The 9,231-nt window shown below is 50.6% G+C and overlaps 1 protein-coding gene across 1 annotated transcript; it reads right to left on the bottom strand.

Moving 5' to 3' along the window:
- Nucleotides 1–2,971: 2,971 nt before the first annotated feature.
- On the bottom strand, nucleotides 2,972–8,016 carry LOC122371492. Its single transcript, XM_043347863.1, has 5 exons — nucleotides 7,180–8,016; nucleotides 5,166–5,298; nucleotides 3,931–4,347; nucleotides 3,566–3,741; nucleotides 2,972–3,011 (listed from the first exon to the last, which is right to left on the bottom strand). The coding sequence occupies exons 1-5, from the start codon at nucleotides 7,821–7,823 to the stop codon at nucleotides 2,972–2,974; spliced, it is 1,410 nt and encodes a 469-aa protein (XP_043203798.1). The 5' UTR covers nucleotides 7,824–8,016.
- Nucleotides 8,017–9,231: the final 1,215 nt, after the last annotated feature.

Genomic DNA, 9,231 nt, shown 5'->3' with positions numbered 1-9,231 from the left:
GATGTTGTGTCTCGCACTTTGCAAAAGAAAATCGTCAATGGGAAGGGACTAGGGACAGCAGGCAAGTTTTCATCTGCCTGCACCGTTCGACCGCGGCAGTCGAGTCACGCTGGATCAACTGGTCGCACGATTCAGAATGTCATTTATGCATGATGTAGCTACGAGTCGCGATTCGAGAGTCGATCCGCGTGTCGTCACTGTCTTGGGAGTCGCCGTCAGTGGATCAGAAGAAATGCGGTGGCTTTCCCCTCTCTCTGTCAGAGATTGTGAAATCCCTGAGTGACCTTCGCGCATAGCATCGTTGGATTAGTATCACAGCTCAATGTGTATGCAAAAGACAGTGTCTAAAACCAAACTACATCACATCCAGAGAAATGGGTTCGAAAAAGACATGTATTGAAGACCAAGGCACAATGGGTCGCAGTGAGTGATGCCGGATAAACACCTATAAAATCGGTTCGGTCTACAGAGAGCCATACAAAGCGTGTCAGGAAGCATGAACGGTACACTAACCACTAATACACCATCACCAATGCACAACCCAGAACATCAGCGTACGGCACGAGGTGGTGACTGGGCGGACGGCTGGACAACTGTCCGCAGCGTCGTGAGCAACATTGATTTGTGGGGTCCTGTCGCCTTCTAGGACCGAGACCAGACCTAATCAGGTGGTCACTACTGTCAATAGTTGAAAAAACACAACATCCACCAGGTCACATCCTAGGGTGCCAACGGGCGCCTATAGTTGAGTATATGAGCCTATCACCAAGAGGAGCCGTTCCGTACGATATGAACCGGTGAGAACAACACGAGCATAGCACAGGCCGCCGTCTCCCCGAGATTAAAGCACTGCGGGACGAGACGGCGAACAAGAACAAGACGCCACGTCTGAGGAACGGCGTGCGCGACCGCGATTAACCCGAAAAACGGTTAGCAGTCTAAAAACAGCAGTCTACATATTTAGGAGAGGAATAACCATGGTTCAGCTACCAGAAAAAGGACGTCTAAGGACCAGTAACGAGAGACGACCACAATACATATAGTCCGAGGAGGGACAGTATCCCGGCAACAGAGGGACGAGAGAGAGAGAGAGAGAGAGAGAGACCCACTCCCAGTCCCGGAGACAGAACACGGTTCATCCTCGGAGAGAGTGGCACCAATCCGGAGGGTGACACCAATCGAGAGGGCGACACCAATCCAGCCACAGAGAGAGGTCATACAGACACTGGCAGGCGGCGGTAATCGCACATAAACAGACAAAGCGGAAGTCACAAACACCGGGCAGCACAGAGAGGAAGAACTGACACACAGAGTAATTATGTGATAGCTATAACGGCATACAAACATCGCGAACTGACCATAATCGCAGGCACAACGCGGACAGACGTCCATCAGTCGATAAGCACAAGTAAATACGCATCACAAATGATGTCCCTTTTCGCTCAGAACTGTAATCCGTTCGTAATATGCATTTACTCTGCTCATGTATCCCCGGTAATTATATCACCCGATAGATGAGCTATGGACTGGGCAGTGGAGAGTGTGGCAGCAGTCATCTGCCCAGTCTCTGGCTTAGCTATCACTTTTCACGGCAGTTAAACGGGGCGGGTCGGCTCAGCCGGCGTGGTGAGACTGGAGTTAGGTAGTTAGCAAACAGAACACACAGAACATTGGATAAGCACCGGAACGATAGGCCAAAGTCGACGACGCTCAGAGCCGGGCGCGAAACAGCGTTCACCATGCAACCCCAACACTGCATCGTGAGTGAACACGAGAGGAACAAACAGCACAGACTCCACTGAGGGATAGTTACTTATGTGGCACAGGTGTCCAACATATTTTGATTTAACTGACAGTTTACATATCAACTGAAGATCATATATCATGGCTCAAGACACACCGGCGTACCTCAATAAAAGCAAACACCCCTTTTGATTTAATGTCATTATTATGTCATGATGAAATGTCATTTTAATGAAACTGATAAATCAGGTACCACGTGAGAAGTCATGAGATTCATCGCGACAACCTCATAATCATTCCATGGTCACCGCTGATCATTTGAACTGTATGTGTAATATGTCTATCGAAATCACGATCAGTATATAAGAAAAAAAAAAGTTCTTAATCTTAACATGATTTTGCACAGTAATGTCTATGGATTTAATAGTGAGACCAATATAACGGCGTATTTGGCTTGGAAATGAATCATGAATGGATATCACCAAATGCTCAGGTACCACACTAGCCATTAAAGTCGGGTACCGAAGCGTCTAGCCCTGTCATACAGACCACGGCATGCACCGACAACACTCAAAACTGAACTAAAAATACGTTAGTAAATTATGTCTTATATAAAAATATGCTAGCTAATGCTGGAACATAAAAAGACCCCAACGCACCTTTGGTTAGCCGAATATCATAAAACAACGCACCGTGAGCAAACGTCAAGATGCCCCAAAGGGCACCACAGCTGGGCGGCCGTCCTGCGGCAGTCAATCACCAAGAATTACAAGTGGAAGCAGGGCTATAACTGACCTAGAGGGACAAGTTGCGATAGGTCTACTCCCCACACCGGGCACTTTAAAGGCAACCCTCGGATATCATGTCATGGTTCTACAAGCAGAAAATGGCATGCACTGTCATGCGCTGTCAGCCTGTTGTCATTACTGTGGCATGGTGGGTTAACTGGAAGGTATTCACCATACATTGCACTGCCAGTTTGGTTTTCTGGCCGTTGGAGTGGCGCCCAGCCGCGCAGTGTAGCCCGATACGGCACATGTCTTTTACGCCGCAAACTAACGACAGCTAACTTTGAGTCGCCGCTTATCTTCGCCATCAAGTGATTAACCTCTCCCAACTCAGCTGCAGGGGTACCAATGGCATTCCAACACAACCTGCCTAAATCCACCTAAAAGTCACTGAACCTCAAAACACAACTACCAACGTGTGCAGCCAAGAATTGGGTCGGCTAGGCCGTCCAAGTTGAATCTCCTGTGACGGAGACGACCCTGGGGCCACACTCACAATCAGTGAGCAGAATATCGAAGCGGACGTGTTCGGCAACCACTGGTAGCCAGCTCGGTTTCCCCGCACGCCAGCGGCACTGAAGCTGAGACCTGCTAATTGCACAACCTTTGGACCGGACGGCCGACTCGCCGTGAGATTCTCCGGTATCCCCACCATGGGTGAGTTTACGCAGTAACCATCGTCAGCTGAAAAAGTAGCTGCTCTAACTAACGCACTATTATGACACGCACTGCGCTACCAAGCAAGGGAAACTACCGCTACATGGCCACAAGTAGTAAAGCAATCTTGGCTATTACCACAGGAACGATAGGTTTCTCTAAGAATGCTTATGAGGTCTAGCAGAGCTTAAATAGGATTCCAACACCATATGAGAAGTTATCGTCCACTATGTCGCAGTGGCTGGCCGAGTATGCTTGGCAGCGAACACATCGTCATCACATGGGGGACAAAATGAGATACCGGTATACTCTACCGGTAGCGTACAGGCCAGTTACGATGACTGGCCTCTGTGAGACCCAAGATTTGCTCAACTCACACAGTCAGCTCGGCGACGGTGATGTCTGCAGGCAGCACCGCGTCGGCGGCGGCGCCTTTGGTGCAGCTGGTGCCGGCCAGCAGGGCGGTCACCAGCTCCCGCTGGTGCTCGGGCAGCGTGTAGGCGGCGCCGGGCACCAGCGAGTCCAACGTGGGCGCGTCGGCGGCCAGCCGCGCCTGGTACAGCCGGCCATAGTCGACCGTCAGCCGGCCGGCCGACAGCTGGCGCGCCGCCGCCGCCACCAGCCGCTCGGGCTCGCCGCCGCCGCCGGCCGCCACGGCCGCCGCCAGCGCCGGCGAGCTCAGCAGCAGCACGCGGTCGGCGGCCGCCACGGCCGACGCCAGCGCGGCGGCGTCGCGTCGTGCCGCCCGCCGCCACTCGGGCGCGTCACTGTCGACGACAGAGGCGCCGCGGAGTCGCAGCTCGGCCGTCAGCTGGCGCAGGGCGGCCCGCTCGGCGTCCGAGCGCGCCAGGTGCAGCAGCAGCACGCGCGGCGCGGCCGGCAGGCCGCCGCCGGCGGTCAGGCAGTAGCAGCCGGCGGTCGCCGCGCGGTCCACGTAGCGCCGGTGCCGCCGCCGGCTCCAGAGCAGCGTGGCGACCGCCACGGCGGCGGTGACGAGTGCCAGGAGCGCCAGGCCGGCGGTCAGCCAGCCGGGAAGCGCGGCGGCGCGCAGCAGCGGCGGCGGCTGGCTGGGCGGCAGCCGCTGCAGGGGACCGATGTGGACACGCAGGTCACGGCAGCCGCCCGTGCCGCCGGCGCAGAACCACGTGTCGGGCAGCACCTGCGAACGGAGGCGGGAGGCGGCGAGACGGCGGTTAGATGGGCTCGGTTGCGACCCGAACTAAACACTTATTGACAGTTTGGGGTGACAAAAAGACGGTTCATGTTAATAAAATACATCTACCGAGCAAAAATTTTAACTGATTTTGTTGTAGGCCAGTGAATATTGTTTCGCTTTTCCACATTTGTAATACAAATCTTCTCGTGATGGTCTTAGTTTGGACCTCGTGTCGTTGACTCCGTTTAAATAACCCGCCGGTCGATCTTGAACATAATATAGTTAGCAAAGCCAAGTGTCAAAGTGCCAAAGGCCAAATGAAAGAACAAAGAGCTAGTACTGAATCACCTCCGAAAACAGAATTGACAAAAAAAGTGTAAAAGGCCAAGAAACAAGTGATAGGCCAGAGAACAGAACCGGAATCAGAATTAGAATCAGAACGATGGGCAGCGCGGCACTGGCCGCGTACATGGCGGCGGCTGCCTCTCATACGCAACACCCACATAGATGCACGTCACATCATGGCACCAATCAGAAGCGGACAAGGACAGACGTCACATGCGAGGAGTAAGGATCGTATGAGGGTAGATTGTATTGATAGGGTAGGGAACTGAGAAACAATTAGAGAGAGAGAGAGAGAGAGAGGTGGAGGATGGGTTAGGAGCGAACTTTGTAACAGCATTGTCTTTGATTTATCTGCAAGGCGATCACGACCTGACAGTTGACTGATCAGGTAACTATGTACAGCCAAACTTAGCGACTCGATTGAGGAAGTACCGGTCCACCAGGGTAGGCTGAACCCAGCCCATGGTACAACCCACCTGCATCAGCAGCGAGGTGTTGTACTGGAGGGAGCAGTTGGTGTCCAGCCGTAGCCAGCGGTCGGCCGCCGCTGTCGTTTGAAACACCGGCACGGCACGACACCCCAGCACGGACACGATGAATGACTCGAACCTGGAGACAGACACGGAGCCTGGCTAGTATCGCAGCGAAGACACGACAGGAAGAGAACACTCAATTTAACGTAGCATGTTAACCTTCCAGGCGGTGGGGGGGGGGGGGGGCAATTTTTTGCCCCCCTTTAGTTTTTTCGATATATCTCGAGAACCGCTGCGCCGATCGTCACCAAACTTTCAGTACCCTCCCGGGAGCAGCTAGCGCACATGGTGACCAAAAATTTTTCAAATGGCTATGATAGGTTGGCCGCTAATGACGTCAGAGTGACGTCATTTTTGCCATTTTCGACCCAAAAAAAGGTTTCGCGGGAAGAGCTGTCAGGCCTACAGCTTTAGGATACATAAAAATGTTTCAGACATAAAAGGTGTGGAATCAAAAGGGCTACAAAACTACTATTTCGGTTTTTCGATTTTTTTGGATTTTGACCCCCAAAAATCAAAAAAATAGATTTTTCGAATATAATAGCCGAAAAATCCAAGAAGTTTTTTGAATTTCGAAAAAACCGGAATATATGTGATAGTCCCTACCGCCTTCTATCTACATACCAAATTTGAGATCGATACCTCTTTTTTTGGCCAAGTTATAGCGAAAAAACTGTTCAAAATTGATGACGTCAAATTTTCAAACTCAATTTTTAGCAATTCTAGACCTCGTAGCGCAAAACAAAGACCACCATTAGACTCCCCGTGACGAGCTGCATCGAATAGATACCCATTTTATGCAAAAATATCAACTTTGAAATTTGACCTTTTTTGACCTGACCTTGACCTGACCTCCACCAGAAAGTGACCTTAACCGTACCTGATGGTCTTATAACCAACACCATTGAGTTGGAAATGAAAAACTGGCCATAAAACATGCATCGCATAACCTTAGTAAAGTTGGGCTCATGTGGTGACCCTTGGTGACCTTTGGTGACCTGACCTGTGACCTGACCTGGTATGAACGGTGACCTCTAATAGCAACATATGTACTAGATAACTGACGCCTCATCGCTGATTTTCGACAAAATGCGTTTTACTCGGTGTTATAGCGCTTTCCCTAGAAGCCCCGTGAACGGTGAAACATTTTGTCTTTGACCTGACCTGTGACGTCATCAGTGACCCCGAGGTCAATGAAATTTGGTTTCCCTCAACAAATTTGACAGGGCTATCGAACGCCGTTTGAATTTTCCGGATCCGTCCAGTAGTTTTGGAGATACGGGGGGGGGGGCAAAAAAATGCCCCCCCCCCCACCGCGCGGAAGGTGGCTGGTAGGCCCACCGCCTGCCGGGTTAAAGAGCCGTTAATGAGCTGGGCGAGAAAACGGAACCACAAAATTAATGAAGTCCCCCCAATTGAGCTCGAAATGAAAATGACGTTCTGAATTCTGATCGCAGATCTCGCAGTGAAAATCCAAGAAAATATACCAACAATACAGTGAACGATTGGCAGCGTGCCTAAACGTTGAAAAACAAACACTGGTTCAGTCTCCCCGAGTACAGGTACAGGTCTCGCGAGATTAAGCGGTAGGTTTTACACTTTTACATTTCCGGTTATATCTCAGAAACTAATCGATCTACGATGAAGCCATTCTACACGATCATGGCCGGCTTGTTACCCAACAAGTCGATCGCATCTTCAACACTAAAAAGCTTAAGACGACGAAGATATAGCCTGAAGTACACTAAATTTTCTAGGTGCAAAACCTACCGTTAAAACCCGCGAGACCTGTACATTGGGATCAGCTACAGCCGATACACCGTCCAGTGTTACTAGCAGCAGCTCAAGTCCCCTTCGACTAACTACCCTGCCCCAACTACCTGGGGTTATTCCCGTCTCCGCTGTCCTGTAACCGGTCTAAAGCAGTCAATCTACCCCTGCCGTCCGCGGGACCCACCTGAACCCGGTCTGTTGCACGCTGACGGACACGCTCGGCCCGGCGGCCGTGTCGTCGTGGCGCCAGACGCTCACGTTGGAGGTCCGCCGCCAGGCGCGCATGTCGATCCCGGCGCGGTGCTCGTAGCGCCGACAGCGGCTCGGCCGGCGGCGGCACGGCCGGCCCGACCGGCAGCTGCAGCCCAGCTGGACGCAGTAGGAGCTGAGCGGCAGGTGGCGCCCGCGCGCCCGCAGCACGCCCGGACCGTCCGCCGCGAGCGGCACGCAGTGCTTGATGGAGCGGTCCAGAGAGGTCAGCCGGAACACCGAGTAGCGCTCCAGGGAGTCGGCGGTGTCGGGCGGTAGCCGCGCCGTCACAGTCACCCCACCGTCCGGCCCGGAGAGGAGCTCGAACTCCGGCTCCGGCTCCGGGTCAGTGCGGCTCCGGATCACGTTCTGCGCTGGCTGCTCAATGCTGCCCGGTTTTCCCAGCTGAGAGAGGCCGGCCGGGCCGAGATCCCCGGCTGGCAGATCCGGATCCGCGAGCAGCAGCACTGGGTCCGGGACGAATGTGCCATTCTGCTGCGGTTGGATGGCCACACCAAAGGCACTTGGCAACATCAACATGTGAAGGAGGAAAGCCATTGGAATCAAGGAGTGCAGCATGGGAGATAAGGATAAGGGCGTTTTTATTGCTAGGATGTCATTATTTCATGAAGGACATGTTGCCCATATATTATTTGGGAGTTATGTAATATACATAGTTAAAAAAATCATGTCTTTTTGTTGTCTTAAATGGTCATTCCTGATGGAGAGTGAGTTGTACTTGCTTGCTCATTGAGTGTTGCATACCAGCTGCATTTCTGAAAAAGAAACAATGCAAGAATAATTAGCTGGGCACTTTGAGCCAAAACAGAAAGTAGGCAATACCAATAAAAACTACACCATTGTCATGCACAGAGTCAATATTTTGACCCTTCACCCTAAAATTTTTCCACTCTGGTGGTGGGTACACTTTCATTTGGTTCCAACCCTGAATCTTGTCAATGTTAAGCTACAGCCTCTAATTTTATTCATGGTGTGAGATTAAACACTACTATTGAAATTTGAAGGACTGCAATTAATATTACTACTGCACATCCCACAAGCTTCTACATTTTGCAGATGTCAATGCCTGAACATCTATATAAAATAAGCTTAAGAAATTGCATGAGAAAATAAACATACCTAAACAAGCTAAATCAGTACATTACTGGTCAAGTTTGTAGATTGCTGGCATGCAGCGTGAGCATTACAGTCAATGTAGGCTCTAAAAAATGGGTATTCATTAGAACTAGAATTATCATTTTAGAATTACCATATTCGAACTTGAAGCATTAGGACTATTGCTGATATTATTTGTCAGGTAGTTTTGGCCATGAGCCGGTGTTTGCTTATTTGCATCCTATTTAAATTATGAGTTGGAATACCTCATCGTCGTTGTTATAACAGATTGTGACACTCACAGCACGGTACATGCACAAAGAGACAAGCCAAGGTGCGGTTGGAGAGGCCGACGTAACCTGGCGTTTTCATTGTAGTTAATTGCTCGCTCTGACCTTGTCCTATAAATCATCAATTGCCAACAATCTACTTGCGTAAATCTCACTCAACAAAACTTATTCCACACTCATTCCCCAACTTGTAAAATTCAACAACATCAAGATATCATATTCTGATACATAAGCCTTGCACTAACTTCAGTTCTTCACGCCTTTACCAGATTGAAATCAAAATTGGCCAGATCTCTATAGCATTGATAGCATTGATAGATTGAGATAGGCCAGCTAGCTAGCATTGATAGGCCAGATTGGCTGGCCCACAGTGTATATAAATCGCCTGGCCGTTCGAGGAACTTGAGGGCATGTAGGTAAAGATCACCACACAAAGTGGGGCACTTTTTAAAAATATTATTTCAAATTCTCGCACCTTGTAAATTATAGTCCTCTGCACCTTTGGTGCACCTCAGATTGATGCCAATGACCCATCAATGACCTATTTATTAGAATTTACCCCGCGTTCGATGTCCTTCGGA

This window comes from Amphibalanus amphitrite, unplaced genomic scaffold (genome assembly GCF_019059575.1).
Source record: "Amphibalanus amphitrite isolate SeventyFive unplaced genomic scaffold, NRLGWU_Aamphi_draft 001249F_arrow, whole genome shotgun sequence".
NCBI classification, from domain to species: domain Eukaryota; kingdom Metazoa; phylum Arthropoda; class Thecostraca; order Balanomorpha; family Balanidae; genus Amphibalanus; species Amphibalanus amphitrite.
The sequence above is the reverse complement of the archived record's forward strand: the minus strand, read 5'-3'. Positions and strand labels throughout refer to the sequence as shown.

What these genes read in the sequence shown, in the direction of transcription:
- LOC122371492 (XM_043347863.1), bottom strand. Translation starts at nt 7,823, where the DNA reads ATGCTGCACTCCTTGATTCCAATGGCTTTCCTCCTTCACATGTTGATG. An exon ending in GTGCAACAGACCGGGTTCAG is followed by an intron (nt 5,299 to 7,179) that starts GTGGGTCCCGCG and finishes GTCTGTCTCCAG; the next exon opens with GTTCGAGTCATTCATCGTGT. An exon ending in CGCCCGAGTGGCGGCGGGCG is followed by an intron (nt 3,742 to 3,930) that starts GCACGACGCGAC and finishes CGGCTGTACCAG; the next exon opens with GCGCGGCTGGCCGCCGACGC.